General features: G+C 35.6%; 1 protein-coding gene across 1 annotated transcript in view; it reads left to right on the forward strand.

Annotated features, from left to right (window-relative positions):
- DPCoAC (dephosphocoenzyme A carrier) overlaps window positions 1-23,703 on the forward strand; it is a 41,433-nt gene that overhangs the window by 12,090 nt on the left and 5,640 nt on the right. Inside the window, exons 3-6 of the mRNA XM_089094436.1 lie at window positions 5,871-5,978; window positions 10,998-11,188; window positions 20,965-21,097; window positions 22,936-23,068. Of these exons, the coding sequence (XP_088950562.1) occupies window positions 5,871-5,978; window positions 10,998-11,188; window positions 20,965-21,097; window positions 22,936-23,068 (565 nt within the window). The remainder of the gene's footprint in view (window positions 1-5,870; window positions 5,979-10,997; window positions 11,189-20,964; window positions 21,098-22,935; window positions 23,069-23,703) is intronic.

The raw sequence follows: 23,703 nt of genomic DNA on the forward strand, positions 1-23,703 counted from the left end.
TCATTCTTAAATTATTTGGTTGTTTAGGACAGACCATTGGCTATCTTTATGCCTCTGACCGTGCATATTGAAAATTTATGTATGATTTCAAGCAAGGTACAGTATGCCCATGTTTCCGTTAAAAAGTTGATGGGCTGTGTTGGAGGGGCCATGAACACATTTTGTGACTCAAATAATGTAAATTGAAAATCGTTGTTCTTTTTATGTAATTAAGGTGGAACATTTCTACCTTTCTGCTAAAAAGCTAGAGATGGGAGGGGCGGAGGTGTTGGAGGGGCCCTGGGCCCACTTTGGTCCTCTAATCACAAAACTGTTAATCCTTACCCGATTTTAGTTTAAAGGAATTGTAATTGGCATACGACAAGAAAAGTTTGTTTTTCTTCAGTCATTTTCCTTCTGTTGAGGTTACTTCAAAAGGGTAGTTTTGTCTTTACACTCAGGGTGACTTAGTGGAAGTCTTTGGTGAAATATCCGCTTCATGTTTTCATTTTACTCCTTAAGTTTTCGTAGCAATTCTCGATATTTTAATTTTATGCTTTTCTTAATTATTTGTTTTTCGTTCTTTATTTTTTATGTCGTGCGTCATGTATAGCCAATCTGGTCTACAGCATACCTACTTTTGTGCTAAAAAATTCCGTGGTAGGAAGGGCGGGAGGGCATTAAAGGATCTCTGGCCTGTCGATTCTCCAATCGTATCTATTGAAAACTTCCATTTTTCCACTTCAAATCCAGATGTAACATGCCTGTCTTTATGTAAACAAATCGTTGGAGAGTGGGTGGTGGAGGGTCAAGATTCTACTTTGTGCCTTATGTAATACTGATTGAAAATCCTTGTGTCATCTTAGTCCAAGAAAGATACCATATAGCCAAGGCCGTATCCAGGGGGGTGGAATGACAGAAAGGCTATGTGAGAACAACTTTTTAAACTATTGACGATTATATGGAGTGCTGAGGCTCTCCTATCTCAATGACAGGAAGGTCTGGCCGTCAAACTTTTCAAGGAAGGAAAGAAATTAGCATGCAATATCTGGAGAGAAATAACACTTCAGACGATTGGAAATAAAATTTCCTGTCAAATTATATAAAATAGAATTCGAAGACTAGTAGACTCTATGCTAAGAAATGAAAAACACGGTTTTCGACTGAATTGTTTGTGCAGCAACTGAATCTTCAGCTTTCGGGGAGAATCAGATAAATGGCAGGTGCAGATGATCTTGGTATTTGTAGGTTTTTTGAAAGCCTTTGATTTGGTCCTTCGCGGTGTGATTTAAAAATTATTTATCTTTAACGGAGTCCTTGGGGAAGCTATAAATATGACCAAAGCCCTGTTTGAAGGGTAGTTCTGTGCAATAAAGACAGAGTAAATTTCTGTTGAATCTGGTGTGAAGCAAGACTGCCTCCTATCCTCTAGTTTTATTTACCATAATCTTGGACTCGGTCTTGAAATCTTGCAAATTCTGTAGTGGCGTACAATTAAGCCTCAGAGCGTTTTTACGACTGCGATTCTGCTGACAACAATATAGCTCTTGTTGTTTATATCACAGAAGATGTGTAACGGATTAGAGAGAGGCTAGCCTCGAAAACCTCCCAAACAGGTCTACAGATCAGTGTCAACAAGACAAGTTAATGTCAAATGGCTTTATCACTTCGCTTGCAGCTGATTTAATACTTGAGGAATGAGAAACTGAGGGAGTTAGTGAATTCAAATGCTTAGTTAGCCCACATAGGGACCATGCTTCGAATTGGATATGCAAATGCATTCATTAAATTAAATAATATTTAGAGGTGTTGCAATCACTCTCTGAAGGTGAACCTGAGCCTGTTTAACAGCATGTAATCCCCATATTGACGTTTGTATGGGAATTCTGGAGTCTTTATAAAGCTGTAGAGACAACAGATAAGAGTGGTAGACAACGGATCATGATAGGACACCCTCTAGAAGAGGAGGTAATAGTTCTATATACATCTCTCAGCAAGCTATAGTCTTCGGCTCAAGATTCAGTGGTGTCTGCCCTGCCACTATGCGTCTGAGGAATCAAGTTTAAGTAATCAGGACTTAATAGTTAGCTGGATTGATGGAGTATCTTATTTCTGGATGAGGTCTCTCCCAAAGCAACTACAAATACGTAATGAACTCGGCCTAAGAAAGTGGTGGCACATGGAACACATTAGCCGACAGAGATAAGGATGAATTCCATACGATGTTTGAAACTGTACTCCTCTGCATCTCCGCAAAACTGCCTGAAAACGAATGATGATAGGATGTTTCCTAGATGATGCGTCAATAGTTCTATATTGACTCATCTGTAGTATTTTCCTCAAGATACAAGAGCTTTGATTTTTGCTCAAGATTGTCCGACGTAAAGGTCATCTGTTGCTGCCCTACACACCACTAGGCGTCAGAGCAACCAAGTCTAAGTAACCAGGACTTAGCTTAATTTTGTGTTAAGTCATTATCTGCTTTCTCTCTTTCAAAAGTGTACCACAACAAAGAAGATGTTAGCCCCTAAAAATTTTCAAAATGGTGTATCTCATGAACATATCCTTGTAAAAATAGAACTGATCTCATAGACTTCCATCAGCTCTTCAAAGATGATTGATTATTGGTAGTAACGAAAATAAATCTCTCTTAGTTAAAAATTTGATTTCCTTGCCTTTGGGCCAACTATCTAATATTGCTACTAAAAATGAACATAGGGTAAGGCCTGACTTCTTTTAGCAACGGAAGAACTATTAAAGTTTAGGAGGGATAAGGGATAAAATTCTTCTGTCGTCCCAAAAGTAGGAAATGAAATAACAGACTCAACGGAAATTATAGATAAAAATGGCGCATGAAAATAGATGAAAGAACTTTCAGACCCATGTGAAAATGTTTGTTTCTTGGATCTTTAATTATTTCTGTTTATTATCACAAGAAAGTGTTTTGGCGACGAGGCCTAGAAACTGTCATCTTAAATGTCATCGGCTTGCTTGCCAGCTTGAGCAGAGCTTTTCACTCGAAAGCGGTATCATGGATTGAAGAAAAGGAAGCTTGACAGGGCAATTTTAGATATTCTACTCACTTCGACTCTAATACTGTAGGCTGTGCCTCAAAGTCATGCTAAAACCATCCTATTTGGCTCCAGGCGAGAGCTAGATGCAATTTTCCAAAATTTAATGTCATATTCTTCAATCCAGTCTTAGGTTCATACTTATCGTAAAATCTGACCAGGTTATGAAGTCTTACCGCTTTCTTGCAACATAATAGAATCGACTGCATAAAAATAAAAATAAAGAAAGAAAGGCAAGAGAAAACCAAAGTGCTGTTCCCGCATCATAACCCTACGCGAGCAAGCTGAGTATTGTCAAAATTAGGCATTTTGTATCAAGATGTTCGAAAATGAAAACTTTTTTCCACTAGATGGTAAACGCGACTTGGACCGTCTCTGACTGAATTAGGTGACTAGACTTGACTGACCTAAAAATAAACGAAGGATATGGCCTGTAAAAAGCCAGACTGGGTTGTTATAAGCTAAATACATAAAAAGGCTAGATTGTCTATGCAAGGTTTATTCTTCCCACAGAGAAAAGACAAATGGATATTAGCTTAAAATAACATTTTTTGGTGTCAATAATATGTGTAGGTCCTTGGCTGTAGCCCTATATTGTAGCCCTGTGTTACCATCGGTAAAGGAATCCAAATCTTAAATAAGACTATTAGAACCATCTTGTTGGAAAATAAAACTATTTTAGGTAGAACAAGATTTTTTTTTAGATCAAAAGTTGTTTTCACAAGGTCACTTCATCTGACAAGTGCTCTTTCACATCTGTCACACAATTCATTACATATGAAAAATAAATTAAATAAACAACCAAATATTACAGAATCAAGTAATTAATTCATCATAATCTGTAAGCCGTTTTTTCTAAGGATCACGTGGATGAATTTTGATTTTTGTTTTACGCTTTTATTTTATTTCATCTCTGAATATTAGTGGTTTGTATGTAAGTTGGTTGGGAAAATGTGATTATTTCTTGTTTTCATGGTTTGGGCAGAGGGCAAAAAGGATCCATCTTACCAATGTCTTGATGCAAAAAGACCCTAGCATAGCATGCTACAGCTACTACTAACAATTCGTTGCAGCACCAAGCCGCCTGGGACCAACACAGCTACGCACGCTCCTTCTCCATCCCAATCGGGTACCTAAAAAAAATCGCAGTCAATTTCTCTGGAAGACATTTAAAAACTCCTCTTCCGTTTTTCGGAGCATCCACGCTTCAGAACCATACTTGACCGCTGTCATCACTGTAGCTTCGAATATACTAATCTTGATTTGTAAAATTATCTTCCTATTCTTCCAAACTCCTTTTATCTGTGAAAAAAACACCCCGGACCTTGGCTATTTCACTTTTAACATCTTCATAGCATGCAGCATTTGTATTCTATGGTCACCAAATAATGCTGTACTTAGCAATCTCTTTGCATGTTTTCTTTGTGGGGCAAGTATATTTTTTTCTATTGTATTTATACATTTATTTTGCTCATACCCTAAGACTATAGCCGAATACCCATTTAACCGGTCAAATAAGGTATTAGTTTGATTCAAAAGCGAAACCACACAAGATAAACGCACTTGTGGATGATGATTCCTATCATTCTATTTTCGTTTTGAAGAAGAATTTTCACGATGTCTGAGCTGTTTAAGCGAATATGGACATTTTGAATTTGACTCCACCTAAGTCATGTATACGCCGTATAGAATAGTCAATAAATAAATAATCATGTTCTTCTTATGATAATTCTTTTAAAACAAGTTCTAACAATATCTATACCACAAAGCTTTGCTGTGTATTTGGACCTATTACTTGTTACTTTTGTTCGATTTGTTTGAAGATCGAGTAAATGCTAAGGATTATTTTAAATGTGTTATTTACAGTTTTATCTTTTATAGCTTTCGAACCTGACAAATCTGGTTTTGACAAGCTTAGTAGCTGGAGCAATGGCTGGAGCTTTGGCAAAGACAGTAATTGCTCCTCTTGATAGGACAAAAATAAATTGTATCTTTTTATAGCTTTCGAACACAAATCTGGTTTTGACAAGCTTAGTAGCTGGAGCAATGGCTGGAGCTTTGGCAAAGACAGTAATTGCTCCTCTTGATAGGAAAAAAATAAATTTTATCTTTTTATAGCTTTCGAACACAAATCTGGTTTTGACAAGCTTAGTAGCTGGAGCAATGGCTGGAGCTTTGGCAAAGACAGTAATTGCTCCTCTTGATAGGACAAAAATAAATTTTATCTTTTTATAGCTTTCGAACACAAATCTGGTTTTGACAAGCTTAGTAGCTGGAGCAATGGCTGGAGCTTTGGCAAAGACAGTAATTGCTCCTCTTGATAGGACAAAAATAAATTGTATCTTTTTATAGCTTTCGAACACAAATCTGGTTTTGACAAGCTTAGTAGCTGGAGCAATGGCTGGAGCTTTGGCAAAGACAGTAAGTGCTCCTCTTGATATGAAAAAAATAAATTTTATCTTTTTATAGCTTTCGAACACAAATCTGGTTTTGACAAGCTTAGTAGCTGGAGCAATGGCTGGAGCTTTGGCAAAGACAGTAATTGCTCCTCTTGATAGGACAAAAATAAATTTTATCTTTTTATAGCTTTCGAACACAAATCTGGTTTTGACAAGCTTAGTAGCTGGAGCAATGGCTGGAGCTTTGGCAAAGACAGTAATTGCTCCTCTTGATAGGACACAAATAAATTTTATCTTTTTATAGCTTTCGAACACAAATCTGGTTTTGACAAGCTTAGTAGCTGGAGCAATGGCTGGAGCTTTGGCAAAGACAGTAATTGCTCCTCTTGATAGGACAAAAATAAATTTTATCTTTTTATAGCTTTCGAACACAAATCTGGTTTTGACAAGCTTAGTAGCTGGAGCAATGGCTGGAGCTTTGGCAAAGACAGTAATTGCTCCTCTTGATAGGACAAAAATAAATTTTCAGGTATGTTAATGTTTTATGCTATTCAGATAACCGAAAATTTATAAAGTACACACTAATTGGAGCTAAGCAGATTTACCATTCTTTAAGAATTTTGACTGAAAATACCAATGGCAGCTATCAATCAATTAAATTACTAGCATTTTGACCGTGCCTTATTAATATTTACTATAAAATTTACTAATCTGTCACTACTTAAAAAAATTAATTCAATTTACAGTGGGGTTTATACTGCCAAAACATTTAGACGGATTCAAGATAAAATTTTTTGGCCCCCACATCTTCTCCCTCTAAACACAAAATAGGAAGTCCCTTGCTTTCAAATTTTTAATGAAATCATGTGGCATGACCAATAAGCTTTTTTGTCAATCTTGGCTTAACCTGTATGAGGTAATGAAGGTAACATTCTGTCGAAATTTAGAATACTATTTCGTGGTTTTGAGGTAATCATTATTTTGTAGACGCGTATTTAGTGAGTTTAATTCTTTTGAGTTTCTTTGTTTCAGTATTTGCAATATATTTTTCTGATGCCATCTAGTTGAAATATTTAGTTGGGTTGTATTTTTATCACTGTCTACTGAAATTTCGTCATCATCTCCTTATATTTTATATAATATATTGATACTTAAGAGTGTCCACAGAATGAAGGTCAGGATTACTTTAGCCTCATAGAAAACAAAAAATTATACAAACTTCCAATCCTTATGATTGAAAATAAGCGTTCCCATCTATCCAAGTTTTCATCAATTATATTATTAAGAAATCTGACCTAAATTGCAACACACATTGCTCTTTACTAGGCTTAGACCGATGTTTAAAATTTACAGATTCACTAATATGACAGATTTGCAGCAATAGTGAATATATACTAAAATAATTCCGTCTGAAATACTAACATCTAATATGAGTTTTTTTTTTTAAATAAAAAATAATGTCGGAAAAGAAATGTTTTGACAATCAATGAAGTTAAAAATAGATTCAACACTAAATGTTTCGACCCTATGAGGGTCTTCCTCAACAATGCAAAATGAAAATGACAAAAAGATAAGATTAAATAAAACACACAATAAAATAAAACATATGCTACTCAATAAGAGAAATAGAAGTAGAAAGCAAGACAAACTATAGCTAATAAGAGAGTATGAATTCTTTTTCAAAACTCACTTGATGCCCTTTTTTTGTGTTTTTTCCAAATATAAAAATGGCTTCTAGGGCGGATTCCATTTTGAGCCCTTAATGGCCCAAATGGTAACTTATTACCTTGTTCATAGCTCTTAGACTATGATGTAAATTTAAAAATTAGTTAAAAACTAATTACATGTAAAAGTTAGCTTTTAAATGAGCCGTTAAACAGCTCTCTGATCTTTTGGTGCCCTGATAGCGACAAAAAAAGAAACAAAAAGTGCTACCCACGCAAAAATGTTATTTTTTTGTTGTTGTTCCAGGTGCGGGCTGTCAGTTTCCTGTTTAGGGGTTTCAACAATGATGATTCCAAAGGTGTATTAATGGAAATAATAATTACGATTCCTGACTCAGCTACAAACGGCAATTTTTTAAGAAACACATTTTTGAACTTCTGTTTACTATGGGCTGTTTTGAGCCCCTTAAAGGCTCAAAAAGGAATTTGCCCCAGAAGTGATTATTATATTTGGAAAGAGCATAAAAAGAGGCATCAAGTATTATATTTACTTTCCTCCTAGCTAAATTATGTGAAAGAGCGTATATTTACCGAAACAGTTTATTGCATTAATTTTTAGTTTAATAAAAAAAATGACAGATGAAAAAAAATGAGAGAATGAGAAAAAAGAAAGAGAAATGATAAAAAAGAGAATGAAAATGAGAAAAATGAGAGAATACTCATAAAAAGTAAATACAAAAGATAAGTAGAATTGGCTACTTCAAAGAGTGTTGTAAATTATGATTAAGTTACTTTTTGAGTTTAACATTGACAACCTATAACACCCTCCTTTCAATTTTTAATTGACAGGTTAGTATATGGGCTGTCAATTCTTCTTTTTACGTTTCAATTACTTTTTTTGTACTTTATGTTACTGCTGAAAATGGCCCTTGCAAGAGAGGTTGAAATAATCACCGTTTTTACCTATATCGTTGGTTTAAAAAATTCTTGGTTTCCCCATTGTTTTTCAATTACTACCAATGAGAGTTATCTGAACAAATATTAGTTGAACGTATTTTTCTTTTAAACCCTTTTATTTCAGCTATTTTAAATTCTTAACATTTATTATGTTTGTATTAATCAAACAGTTTTTGCGAATTTGTATTAAAAACATATACTCGATTTCATTACTATGTGCTGATATGTTAAAGGATTGCTTTCATTTGGTGCCGTATAGCACGTAGCTTAGCCAAATTTTAAGTAACCCTTGAAAGCTGATTGTGACAAATCAAGAGGCGTATGTGACATTCTTTGCCAAGTCAAAATTCATAGCCCGCCCAATTAAAATTACTTCGTCCAACATTAAATCTGTCTTGGTGACGGGTGCCGTATAGCACGTAGCTTAGCCAAATGCTCAATAATCCTTGATAGCTGATTGTGACAAATCAAGAGGCGTATGTGACATTCTTTGCCAAGTCAAAATTCATAGCCCGCCCAATTAAAATTCCTTCGTCCAACATTAAATCAGTCTTGGCGACGGGTGCTGTATAGCACGTAGCTTAGCCAAATGCTCAATAATCCTTGAAAGCTGATAGTGACAAATCAAGAGGCGTATGTGACATTCTTTGCCAAGTCAAAATTCAAAGCCCGCCCAATTAAAATTACTTCGTCCAACATTAAATCTGTCTTGGTGACGGGTGCCGTATAGCACGTAGCTTAGCCAAATGCTCAATAACCCTTGAAAGCTGATTGTGACAAATCAAGAGGCGTATGTGACATTCTTTGCCAAGTCAAAATTCATAGCCCGCCCAATTAAAATTGCTTCGTCCAACATTAAATCTGTCTTGGTGACGGGTGCCGTATAGCACGTAGCTTAGCCAAATGCTCAATAATCCTTGAAAGCTGATTGTGACAAATCAAGAGGCGTATGTGACATTCTTTGCCAAGTCAAAATTCATAGCCCGCCCAATTAAAATTGCTTCGTCCAACATTAAATCTGTCTTGGCGACGGGTGCCGTATAGCACGTAGCTTAGCCAAATGCTCAATAACCCTTGAAAGCTGATAGTGACAAATCAAGAGGCGTATGTGACATTCTTTACCAAGTCAAAATTCATAGCCCGCCCAATTAAAATTCCTTCGTCCAACATTAAATCAGTCTTGGCGACGGGTGCTGTATAGCACGTAGCTTAGCCAAATGCTCAATAATCCTTGAAAGCTGATTGTGACAAATCAAGAGGCGTATGTGACATTCTTTACCAAGTCAAAATTCATAGCCCGCCCAATTAAAATTACTTCGTCCAACATTAAATCTGTCTTGGTGGCGGGTGCCGTATAGCACGTAGCTTAGCCAAATGCTCAATAATCCTTGAAAGCTGATTGTGACAAATCAAGAGGCGTATGTGACATTCTTTGCCAAGTCAAAATTCATAGCCCGCCCAATTAAAATTAGTATGATCTTTCAGTTCGTCCAACATGTTTTCTCGTATCTTATATTGTCCTTGGTGCACTTAGCAGCTAATGTTTTTTTTTTGTTTATTTATTATATATTCTGTTCATTGTTCCCACTTACCGAAGTCTTGGGAGTTTTAACTTTTGGTATCAAAACTGCTTTTGCTGTATCTAGGACTTCTAAAAATTAGATTTCCTTACACTAACATGTGATCGCATAGTATAAAGACCATACAAGTTGTCTATTCAATTGGCTTTTTAGTCAAAGCTGTCAAGCTTATTTGATTGTGTTTTATAGATTGTCGATGGAAATTTGAATCTTTATTTAAGTTCACCTTAATCTTGATTTTCTTGAAAAAAAAACAAAAAAAAACACCATGAACACATTGGCTTTATTGATTGGCGAAGTGTCCAACAAGTATGGCTAAAAGTATATATGTAAAAGTAAATAGTTCCTATAAGAGCTATTTTATTGGGATTAATCCAGACATAAATCATCTGCCAATAGTAGCGGTAATTGGTTTTAAAAACTGAAATGTTTTAACAGAGATTTCAGACTGATTCTCTTGCTGAGAATTGAAGCTATATATCTGAAATTTGAAATTGTTCTTTTTGCTGCAACAGTTTAAATTATTGTTGTTCTTTTTTTGTAGACTGGAATACTCCGAATGGAAAGGTTAACCTGTTGAAGTAGCTTTTGTCGTTGACAGTTTAATTATTATTTTCTACTAGTGAAACGATTTTGGTACTAGTATCAATGTTTTCTGTATTTTTTTTTTTTACTAGATAAATCTGTGCTGTCTTTGGTACCAATAGTTTTTAATTCCTACAAGGTCTATGCTAAAGTCCCAGAGTTTCTAACCTTTAAAGTCTCTTATATAGTTTTCTGGTAGTTTGCATAGACAGAGCAGTTTGACTAAAAAAATTCATCGTGCTTCTGATGCAAAATTATGCTGAATTGGAGATTGTGATTAGAACAGAGCATAGCAGTTTGACTAAAAACAGAGCACAGAGCAGTTTGACTAAAAAAAGTTATTGTGCTTCTGATGCAAAATTGTGCTGAATTGGAGATTGTGATTAAAAAAATCTTTTTATGCCACAGTTTTGCATTATGAATAGTTCGATTTTAACAACATTTAGACCTTTGGAGTTTTTCAAAAGATAATATTTAATTGTATAGGAAAGCTTTCTTAATGGAACTTTTATCTTCTAAATTTAGTGTAAGCTCTGTTTCTTTGCAACGCTCGCTTTTTTTCACTAAATAGATTTTTAGCTTAGTTTGTCTGACACACTAAAAATTGAAGTGTCCCGCCATAGACTAGCAAAACATGTCATGCTGTTCTTAACAAGTATTTCTTTTATATTTAATAGAAATTTTTTTTTCAAATAACAAGAATTTTTTCCGTATTTCGGTCTTTTCTTTCGATTCGTTCTTTTTTCTCTATTCTTTTTGTAGATTAGCAATCGTAATTTTTCCAGTCGAGAAGCCGTAAGATTTTTGGTGAATTCATATAGAAGAGATGGATTTTTAAGCTTGTGGCGAGGAAACTCAGCAACAATGGCTCGTATTGTGCCATATGCAGCTATTCAATTTAGTGCCCATGAACAATGGAAGCGCATGTTGGAAGTAGACAAACCTGGAGAGAAGTAAGTGCTGTTTGAAATCGAATGAATCAAAACTAAGGTCTCCCCAGGTCATCTAAACTAACAAGAGCGCCGACTACTATAATAGCACGGTTTTGCTAAAAATTTATGTACAATGATGAGATAAGAATCTTTGGCGCTCTAACATGGGCTTGACAGGGATCAAAACCGCTACCCCCATTGACAGACTTCCTCGAACTGATTTGTAAAAATTTAAACATGCTCTATTCGATCCAAATTTCAATAAAAAAAGAAATTTCAATCCCGAAAGTAGGCTGATTTTGTTTTTTGACTGTTTTTCAGTCCGATGTAAAGCAAAATTAGAAAGAGGTTAAAATAAAATCGAGACCAATAATATATTTGAAAGTTTATTGATATCAACTTTCTGATTCTATGCGGTAATACTAAATGGCAATAATTCTTTTTTTTTCAGATATGAGCTTGAGATTTCTTTCTGACAAGTTTCCCTCTCCCTTTAGGGTGTAATTAATTAAAAAAACTTTCCGAAAAATAAGTTTTTCAAAGAAAAGTAAAGGCCATTTTAAACTTAACCTCAGGATATACAAATACCTTTTAAAATTAAAACTCAAAACGACCAGAGATTACTATTAAGGAATAAATGAAACCCAAAACGAACAGAAATTAAATAAACAATCATAGGAAAAAACAAACAACAAGTAATAATATCAATGAATAAATAGATCTTAAAGCGAGTAATGCTTAGATTGAATATGAAAATCAAGCTTAAAACGAAAACAAATATTTTGCTATTAAAGTGTAAATGAAACTTAAAACGAACAGAAATTAAATAAACAATCAATGCGAACAAACATACAATATACATTAATGTAAATGAATAAATAAATCTTAAAACGAGTTAAACGTAAATTGAATATGAAAATCATGTTTGAATCGAATAAAAATAACTACAAACAAGAGTTTGGGTATCGTCTCACTGCAGAAGCCTAAAACCTACTGCGTCATTGGCGCTTTACTAAAAACAATAATTTGAAATATTTTCACTTTTGTAACTTTAAGAAATCAAAAATTAATTAAGATTTTAGGGAATAAATATCAGCATATGTACATTAAATTGACACTGCACATTTCTTTTCAGTAAAATTATTTGAATTTGTTTTCAATAAAGTTCAAATTATATTTTGACTTTTGTAAATATCAAGGGATTTTAACCTTCACAACAAGTTGTAATAGTTAATCTCACAGCTCTTTAATTTGATTTTCGTTATGGGTGTCTTTTATTTATTGATACTGATTTTGGGTAGTTGTATGCTTGGTAGATTATATGATAGTCCGGACGCCAGGTGTTGAAAATGTGAACCATACCACGACGGAATGGGGCTGCTACGAGAATTAGCCTACCCTCCACCCCCTAAATTGACCATGCGGATTCAAAAATACCAATGGCACTTGCTGGCGAGTGGTGGAACACTCCGAAACTTGACATTTTATTATATTTTGTTGTTTCATGCAAGAAAATACATGTTCCACAAAGTTTGAGGTGCAGTTTTCCGCTCAAATAGAAACAAACTACCACAATTAGTTAAAAAAAATTGCACGGTTAAAAAAAAAATGGCAAAACTTTATGAATCTTGAACAATCTAGGAAACTATAAAAAAAAATCAAATTCAACATTATATATATAATGACATTAATTTTTTAAATATCAATCAGTTCAAGTTTTTCTTTCACTATAATTTTTATTTTCATTTTCAATGCTGTAAGAACCGGAAAATAATAAATTTGTAATATACGAGTAATTCGTTTTCAGTGAAGCACCAATGACGCAGAAGGCTTTAGATTTTTACAGTTAAAGAAGGGGGCAGTATCCAAATTTTGCTTGTTGTGAAATTATATTTGTCTTGACCAATCTTGAAAAGAACTAATAAATTAAACTGAATATTTGACACACAATGATACTAGGTTATATGTTCTATCCCGTTCAAAATTTTGCTGTAATTTTATTATTTTTTTCCGAAGTTATTAAAAAAAGGTCACGGTCTAAACAAATGTTATGTTAAATAAATCGCGAGTAATGCAGTGGGTTTTAGACCTACAAGACGAGGCCATTCCCACATTTTTGTTTGCAGATATTTTTATTCGAGTCAAACTTCATATATATATTCAGTTTCAGTTTCAGTTGTTTTAAGATTTATTTATTCATTTACATTAATATATATTTTATGTTTGTTCGCATTGATGTTTATTTAATTTCTGCTCGTTTTTAGTTTCATTTATACTTTAATAGCAAAATATTTTTTTTTCGTTTTAAGCTTGATTTGCATATTCAATTCGAGCATTACTCGCTTTAAGATCTATTTTTTCATTTAAATTATTACTTGTTGTATGTTTTTTTGCTGTAATTCTTAATTTAATTTCTGTTCATTTTGGGTTTCATTTATTCTTTGATAGTAATTTCTGGTTGTTTTGCGTTTGAATTTTAAATGATATTTGTCTCTGATGGGCTGAAGTTTAAGATTGCCTTTAATTTTATTTTAAAAAATTATTTTTAGGAAAGTTTTTTTTTAATTAATTTTTGTTAGTTTTTGATTGCAAAAAGTTTCAAGTTTTTTTGGCATGGGGGGGGGGGGTGCTTACTGTCCGATTATTCTTGACTTTAAAAAACGGATCTAGAACTTTCAATTTAAATCGAATGAGGCTGTTATCAAAGTCTATACTATTACCTCTTTGATAAAAACCTTATATATGAACAATAGACAACTTGCATAACGTGTGGACAGCGATTGACAACAATGATTGGATTGAAAAATAGCTCCCATAAGGGGGTTTAGACCATTGCACTTGCTGACACAAAGGGATCACGACTTTTTTGAATTGACCTTAATAGGAATTTGTGTGCCAAAGCAATTATGGATCTATCACAAAGTATGTATTTTAACCTTATTATTGGATAATTATTATAGATTTCAAATGTGTTCTTCCCATAAAAAACCCTTTCGCATAAGTTATAAGCCCCCCTAAAAAAGTTATGCCCCAGGGAACTACTCACAATACCTACCCCTGGGCCCTGGTGGGCTGTATCAGCCCCGCAGTTTTGCTATCGGTACTGTGAACTATTTTGACAAAATTGCTATCTCAAAATTTTTATCTGATGCATTGAGGGCGTGGAGGAGGGAGAGGGTCTAGTTTTCCTACAATCTCTTTTGACTCTTAAAAAGTGAACAAGAACTTTCATTTTCCAATCATATAAGCCCTCTCTACAGTGTGTAATAGCATCCTTCCATTAGAAATAGTACGAAGAATTTGGAGAGTCCTCAAATTACAACCCTTGCCCTGAGGGCTTTGGGGGAGTTGTAATCCTAAAAGACCTAATTTCCAGAACTTAAAACTACGTTTAATAAAAAGGTGGGCGTGAGAGGGGGATTAGTTGCCCTCAAATCACTTTCGACTATTACAAAGGGCACTAGCCCTCGGAATTTCCAATCGAATGATCCTTTTTTGAAGTTTCTACGACACCGCCTTCTATAAAAACCTTATATGCCCCCAGGGCATAACTTAAAACCCTTGCCTTGAGGGTTGTGGGGGATTGTCCTCCTCAAAAACATATTTTCTATCTGAAAATCAACTACGCTGAACAAAATGGCCATGTCAAAATTTTGATTGGATGTGTTTGGGGAAATGATGGGCGTAGGGAGGGGGGGGGGCTAGTTGCCCTATCTGGAAATCAGCTACACTGAACAAAATGGCTATCTCAAAAGTTTGATTAGATGATTTTGGGAAGAGTGGGGGGGGGACTATTAAAAAGGGCACTAGCTCTTTGAATTTCCAACTGAATGTGCCTGTTTTGAAGTTTCTAAGACAACGCCTTCTATAAAAACCTTATATGCCCCCAGGGCCTCACTTAAAACTCTTGCCGAGGGTTGTGGGGGAGTGTCCTCCTCAAAAACATATTTTCTATCTGAAAATCAGCTACACTGAACAAAATGGCTATCTCAAAGGTTTGATTGGATGTGTTAGGTGAAATAATGGGCGTAGGGGGGGGGGGGCTAGTTGCCCTCTCTGGAAATCAGCTACACTGAACAAAATGGCTATCTCAAAAGTTTGATTAGATGATTTTGGGAAAATGATGGGCATAGGGAGGGGGGGCTAGCTGCCCTCCAATCACTTTCGACTATGAAAATGGGCACTAGCCCTTTAATTTCCAATCGAATGAGGCTGTTTTGAAGTTTTTACGACAACGCCTTTTATAAAAAACCTTAAATGCCCTCAGGGCATAACTTAAAACCTTTGCCCCGAAGGTTGTGGGGGACTATTCTCCTCAAAAATTTATTTTGAATCTGGAAAACAACTACACTGAAAAAAAATGGCTATCTAAAAATTTTGAGGGGATGGGCCTAGGGGAATATTGGCCGTAGGGAGGGGGGGGCTACTTACCCTCCAAACACTTTCGACTATCAAAAAGGGCACTATCCCTTTGAATTTCCAATCGAATGTGCCTGATTTGAAGTTTCTACGACAACGCCTTCTATAAAAAAAACTTATATGCCCCCAGGGCATGACTTAAAACTCTTGCCGAGGGTTGTGGGGGAGTGTCCTCCTCAAAAACATATTTTCTATCTGAAAATCAGCTACACCGAACAAAATGGCTATCCCAATAGTTTGTTTGGATGTGTTTGGGGAAATGATGGGCGTAGGGAGGGGGGGGCTAGTTGCCCAATCTGGAAATCAGCTACACTGAACAAAATGGCTATATCAAAAGTTTGATTAGATGATTTTGGGAAAATGATGGGCTTAGGGAGAGGGGGGGGGGGGCGAGCGGGCCTCCAAGCACTTTCGACTATTAAAAAGGGCGCTAGCCCTTTAATTTCCAATCGAATGAGCCTGTTTTGAAATTTCTACGACAACGCCTTTTATAAAAACCTTAAATTTTGATCTCAAAATTTATCTCAAAATTTTGATTGGATGTGTTTAGGGGAATGATGGGCGTAGGGAGGGGGGGGGGCTAGTTGCCCGCAAATCACTTTTGACTATTAAAAAGGGCACTATCCCTTTGAATTTCCAATCGAATGAGCTTCTTTTGAAGTTTCTACGACAAAGCCTTCTATAAAACCTTATATGCCCCCAGGGCATAACTTAAAACCCTTGCCCTGAAGGTTTTGGGGGAGTTTCCTCCTCAAAAACATATTTTCTACCTGGAAATCAACTACGCTGAACAAAATGGCTATCTCAGAATTTTGAGTTGATGTGTTTTGAGAAATGATGGGGGTGGGGGGGGGGGGGGTATGTTGCCAACCAGTAAAATTAAGATCTTAAAATTAGCCCTAGCAAATAAGTTTACATACGAAATAGCATTTGTGTAATGTTCTAAGACACAGCCTTCTATAAAAACCTTAAATGCCCTCGGTGCATAACTTTAACCACTTACCCTTAGGGTTGTGGGGGTTTGTCCTCCTCAAAAATATATTTTCTATCTGGAAATCAACTCCGCTGAACAAAATGGCTATCTGAAAATTTTGATTGGATTTGTTTGGGGAAACGATGGGCGGGGGGGGGGGATGGGGGCTAGTTACACTCCAATCACTTTTGACTATTAAAAAGGGCACTAGCCCTTTAATTTCCAGTCGAATGAGCATGTTTTGAAGTTTCTACGACAACGCATTCTATAAAAACCTTATATGTCCCCAGGGCATAACTTAAAACCCTTGCCCTGAGGGTTGTGGGGGATTAACCTCCTCAAAATATATTTTCTATCTGGAAATTAATTCCACTTAAAAAAATAGCTATCTCAGAATTTTCACTTGCTGTGTCTTGGGAAAGGATGGGCGTGGGGGGGGGCTAGTTGCCCTCCAATCATTTTGGACAATTGAACAGGCCAAGAGCCATTTAATTTCCAGTCGAATGCGCCTGTTTTGAAGTTTCTACGACAACACCTTCTATGAAAACCTTATATGCCCCCAGGGCATAACTTAAAACCCTTGCCCTGAGGGTTTTGGGGGATTCTCCTCCTCAAAAATATATTTTCTATCTGGAAATCAACTACGCTGAACAAATTGGCTCTCTCAAAATTTTGATTGAATGTGTTTGGGGAAATGATGGGCGTGGGGGGGGGGGGCGGGGGGCTAGTTACACTCCAATCCCTTTCGACTATTAAAAAGGGCACTAGCTCTTTAATTTCCAATTGAATGAGCCTGTTTTGAAGTTTCTACGACAACGTCTTCTATAAAAACCTTATATGCCTTCAGGGTATAACTTAAAACCCTGGCCCTGAGGGTTGTGGGGGGTATCCTCCTCAAAAATATATTTTCTATCTGGAAATCAACTACGCTGAACAAAATGGCTATCTCAAAATTTTGATTGGATGTGTTTGGGGAAATGATGGGCGTGGGGGGGAGTGGGTCTAGTTACACTCCAATCACTTTCGACTATTAAAAAGGGCACTAGCTCTTTAATTTCCATTTGAATGAGCCTGTTTTGAAGTTTCTACGACAACGCCTTCTATAATAACCTTATATGCCCCCAGGGCATAACTTAAAACCCTTGCCCTGAGGGTTGTGGGGGGGTATCCTCCTCAAAAATATATTTTCTCTAAGAAAATCGACTATGCTGAACATAATGGTTATCTCAAAATTTTGATTGGATGCGTTTTGGGGAATGTTGAGGGGGGGGGGGGGGGCTAGTTGCCCTCCAATCATTTTCGACTATTAAAAGGGGCACAATAATTCTCAATTTCCAATCGAATGAGCCCCCTTTGAAGCTTCTAAGACGACCCCTTCCATATGAAGTGCCTCTGGGAAAAAAAATAATAAATAATAATAATAAAACATTGGAGCCGTATGGCCTTTACTATAGACAACGCTACAGCGTTGCCTCTGATAACATCTAACGCTCCTGCGCTAAATCAAATAGGTACAAATTTTAATTTGCTTTCAGTTTTACCTGCTCAGGTGATTTTTCCAGTCTCAGCTTTAAGTTTTTCCTTTTCGTTACTGACTGATAACTAGCTTTCGCAAAATTGGTCAATTTGGCAATTTTATCCACCACTTTTAAGCCAAGATAAATATTTTTCAGAGAGAGGTGGTGTGAACCATTTTCCGGGTCAACTGTTATTCTCTTTTCCTGAACATACTTCGTGATCATTAAATTGCCTTACAAGATCTTTACAAGTTTTACTATCTTCCCTTTCAAAAGATGAAACGGTGGGGCCACTGCTTGGAACGTCGCGTTAAACTCTGTTTAATGCCCCCAAAAATGTACCATTAAAGGGGTTCTGATAGTGTCCGAATCCTTCTTACATACGCATGAACTGAGAGCCCTATTGTTTCTCCAGGTGCAAGGATTTTCAGCCGGCTCATACTGCAGAAGTTCTGGAATACTCCAAAAGCGCTGACTCGTTTAGTGCGATTAGCAAAATGACTGTTAGCCATCCTGCACATATCTTCCAAAGTTTTCCGAATCTTTTTACATACAGAAGATGCTACAAGATTGATTCGATGACACTTATATTTTGCAACAGTAACCGATGGTTAACTTTTCTATGTAAGTGAAGAAACAGAGTGGTGGGGCAAGCATCACTGCAAGCATCATGATGCTTGCAGTGTAACTGCAGAAACCAATCCAAATGGACACTGGAACTCCGTCTTTCTGCAGACTCGGTAGATAATTCCTGAGTTTTGAAATTAGGACTTGTGCGATTCCGCTGGGACATTCCTCAAGGTCAATTAAATCCACCTCTATTTCCAGATTCTCGTTGGAGGAACTAACACAGATGGCCAAATGTTTGGTAATTGTAAGCTCATTCGTCTCGTTAGTTATGATTGAACAAGGGTTCTTTTTTAGATACTCAACTACTGTATCCTTGAAACTTTGACAGCCCGCGGGTTACTAGGTTTGTCACTTTCCGCTTACCCAATTTTACTTGATCTGTAACGTTCTGATGTGGTATATTTTTCAGGAACGGGACTAACTTGTCAACCAGTGTAAATGGTAAGTTGTTTAACTGAGAATGTTTTCTCAGGGCTGTCTTTCCTTCTTCATATGACAATTTGATCGAGCATACTGAGTACCAACTCAGTTTTTCATTGATTGATAACCATCTAGCCAATTCTTTCTCGTTCTCCCATACTTTTTCATAATTTTGCTTCTGTTTCTTTTTCCCTTTCTTAGTGTCAACTATCGAACCTCTTGTCGTTCTTATTTCGCGTGTCTCATTTGAATTTGACGAGTCTTCTTTTGAATCCATTATGCTCCAGACCTAAAAAAGGGTAAAGGTGGGGAAGAGAGACTAATGCGAAAACTTACCAGATTTTAAAGAAGCCCTTTTTAATTAGGAACATTGCTTTCAGCATTTGATTTGAAATGCTTCTTTTTAGAACTTGAACATATGTCTTCTGTTTATTTAAACATTAGAAAACCCTATTGAAGAGGCCGCGATGGATTTAACTGCGCAGAAGACATAAAGTCACATAGAATTTTCATCTATATTAACAATAATGCCACTCGCCGTCTAGCCAAAAACTCTGTAGTAAAGATATTATTAAAAACTTGTTCAAAAGAATTACTATTGATCGAAAATCTTAACTAAATAATAGATATTAAAATTTTGTCCATTTTTTTTTCAATCCAACATTTTGATTCTTAAGTTGAAAAACTGAAAAAGCGGGAAGCTTAATCAATTTAAATGTATTCATATATACAATTTAGTAAGAAATTGGGGGCTTATATTGCCGGCACCCTAAGTCAGATTTTGCTTAGGCCTGGGCATGATTTGAAAAATCATCAGAAGAAATTAAGTAAAAAAATAGGTTTTTCAACTGAAAGTAAGGAGCAACATTAAAGTTTAAGAGGAGCAGAAATTGTTGCGTATATGAAAGGGGGACTGAATTCTCCTCAACCTCTTGCTCCTTGCGCTAAAGTTTGACTTTTTCTCCTAATTCTTTAGGAACCACTGCTGAAACACAACAGCCGTTGAATTGAAATATGAAGTATTTTTAAAGAACGATAAAACTTTAACGTAAAGAGTAGGGGTTTGAAGAGGGGACAGCCCCCTTCGTATACAGAATAATTTCCGTTTGTTTTAAAATTTGAATGTTTTTCCGCTTTTTTTAGTTGAAAAAACTTGTTTTTTTATTTAATATGAGAAAAAATCGAATCAGCAAAAAACATATTATCGCAAAACTGAATAAGGGCGTCATCCCAACTTTATTGATTGATAAAGCAAGCGAAAGTAATGGACGAACAAATTTACTTTGCAAAAATATAGTCTCGTGTCGTCAAACGAAAATGGGTGTACATGGAGTTGCTTAATCCAGTCTTGGAGAATTTAAGCGCGTCAGTGACGTCAGTTTTTATCGTAAGATCTTCTTGTCCTGTTAAGCTCTTTTTTGACATAGAACTTAAAAAAGTGCCTAAAGTAACTTTTTTTAGGGATTCAAACTTTAAGGGGGATTCGAGATCTTCTTGTTTTATTGGGAGATGGACTTCAAATTCGGTAGATCTCCAGAAAAAACGTAAGAAGTGGTAACCATAACGGCCATATTTTTCAAGCACTAATAAAGAATTGACATGAAAAGGTGGGGAGCGCAAGACAGGGTTGGCTTTTTGGTCGAAGCTAAATGGACCTTATGGCTATCGCTTGAAAAGGCCGATTAATTAATAACGCCCCGAGCTTGTTGATGGTGGCCAGTTAAACTGAAGAAGCAACCTAGAGCATGTGTTAATTCAACCATTTAAATTTTAAGTTCTCCTCTTAATGCCATCCATATGCACTTACGTGTTGTTAATTTTTTCTCTTATAAATATAGGCCAAGTCCTTGGCTTCGAATGATCGCTGGATCTCTTGCTGGTGTGACATCTCAAAGCCTGACGTACCCCCTTGACCTTGCACGGGCTCGAATGGCCGTCACTGATCGGTTCCGATATAAGTCTATTGTTACGGTAACCTTTTTTTTAAGTGAACTTAAGAATCCCTAAAGGGTCCGCTTCTTTCAAGTTTGAAGCTATCATCTTCCTTTGTAAAGATTATCATTTAAGCATTTGAGTGGCTAACAAACCTGAGTGCTTCGTAATTTTAATGTCTTTTTGAATATTGATTCATGAAAATGTTTCCAAAAAATATTCCCCAAAAAAGTACAGAGCTATATTAAAATGTAAAACGATTAAAAAGAAAGGTCACGAACAAGCTATACAGAAAATGGAAAGAAAATTACTGTGCATTAATAATTTATTCTTATAACGATCATAAATTGAAATAAACAATCTAGCCAAACTTAAAACGAACAATAAACTTCAGCGCAAATGTTGGGATGCCATCTTCCCCAAACGCCTATAGGCTTTGATGTATTTTTCGCCTTCTTGAAATCTAAACAGATTTCTTCAAAAATTGACAATTGACGTTTTGAAAGGTAAATTTGGGCTGAAGTTTTTTATACTTTCAAATGAAATGAATTCGAAAAAAAAGTGAATGAAAAAATGTATTTTTAAATAGTAAAAGTAACTTGATTTTCATAAATGTGCTTATTATAAAAAATACTTTGTTATTTTCAAAAAAATGGATTATTATTTTAAAGGGGGTGGGATGGGGAAAGGTTAATCTCCGTTTGGTTTTTATCCCCCCCCCAAAAAAAAAAGAAGAATAAGGCAGTAGGATTTTAATTGAATAAACCTTTCTTCAAATTATCATCTGTTCTATGGGCCATCCTGGCGAATTGTTTTGTTTTTTATATTGGAGACACTTCATTCTTTTACTAAGTCAGCACTTATCTGTTGACCATGACCAACAGATGAGTTGTTTACCTTTGATGAGACATATGTCCAGAAATGAAAATTCCGTGGTGGAACAAAGATTTTTTTTTTTTTCAATGAAAAAATAAGCAAAAACTACCATAAACGTTTTCTGGAGCAACGATTTAGAAGGGGCATTATTCTGAAGAAGAATGAATTTTAAGACGCCAATAAAATTATTTATGTAGTTTGATATGGTTATGAGCCTTTAAAACCTTTGATATTCTTAAATCCATTTGACATGAATTTCTCAGTCTAAAGATATCCAACTGTCCACTGAGCGATAGCGAACTGTTTATAACCTAAAGTGTTCTATTGTCGTTGCTTGAGTAAGACTTTGCTTCGAATTAATACATCATCCTTAGAAAATACTCTTGATTTCTCCTTGTAAAGTTTGATTTCTTAACGAGTTCCTATGTGCTGTTTGTTGTCTAGTTCTTCCATCTATAAGTGAACAAATCAAGATCTTTAAAATTTAGCTTTACTCCCATTTCCTTAATAGCAAGATTGCTAAGAAACACTCATTATGAACGAAAAAACAGACTGAACGAAAACTGAAGGACTTGCTAAAACAAAAATAATTTAAATTTGGCATATTTCAAAATTTAATAGCTTGCACTATACACGCCCACAAACCGATTTACACCGTTGATTTACACCGATAAACCGTTGTACCGTAGATTATCCAGAGCAGCACAAGTACTACTCTGCCAGTTTTTGTAAAAAAAAAAATAATCATTCTGCCAATTTTGTATTTTGGGTGCATAATTGCTAATTTAGCATATGTCTGTGTTCTTCAATAATAAGCTTCGTAGCGCCAGGCACATCAAGTGACTAATGTTTTAATAGTACGTGTAAACCCCCACTCTCCCCTTGTAAAAATATATATATTTTCCTGCAAATACATAAAATCCAAAAAAAATGTAGAAGGAATCGCAGCAATTAGGCCCATCAGAATAATTACTTTTGATCAAAGATTTACTTGTTATTAGGTGTTTGTGAGAATTTGGAAAGATGAAGGACCCAAAACCTTATATAAAGGATATACTCCTACAATACTTGGTGTAATACCATATGCTGGTATTAGCTTTTTTACCTACGAAACACTGAAGAAAAGACATGCAGGTAATGTGAAATTATTAATAAATGACTTTGTTCCTAGGCTTTTCAGGTATGTAGATGAATGTTAGGGCTAAAGTGTTGAATACAAAAGACACCAAATATCGGACAATTTTTGTGTATTTGATATTCTTCTTCTATAAGGGGAGAGATAACAGTATCACTTTTAGAGGGTACACGTCATCTTTCAGGGGGGGGGGATGTGCTATCACAAAATTTTTTATAAGTGTGGTAACACAAAAAATATTATCAAGAAAAATAGAATTTCGTTTTGCGGAAAAAATGGAAGATACTTTTATCTAAAGTTCTAAGTGTTAATACTTTGGATGAATTTAGCGCTGAAATTCGATAAAAGGAGCCTTTACAAACCGAAGACATTTTATCAATGAGTTGAATAAAAACTATTCTGGATAAATTTTTGCATAGTCAAAAACCCAATCTAAGTGGTCAATCTTTATGAGTATTATCCTCCCTGTAGACTGAAGAGGGGAGGGCTCCCTATAAAAATTAATATCATTTAAGTGGCGATATGAAGGTATTTAAGTCTTATCGCAAATACGGAGTGAATTCAAAACAGTTTTTGAAGCGAAACCTGTTTTTTTCTTACATACGAAATATGTTAGACGCTATACCAGAGTAAC

The sequence above is a fragment of the Artemia sp. Qi Xiang Cuo genome, chromosome 9 (assembly GCF_049724085.1).
Source record: "Artemia sp. Qi Xiang Cuo chromosome 9, ASM4972408v1, whole genome shotgun sequence".
In the NCBI taxonomy this organism is placed as follows: domain Eukaryota; kingdom Metazoa; phylum Arthropoda; class Branchiopoda; order Anostraca; family Artemiidae; genus Artemia; species Artemia sp. Qi Xiang Cuo.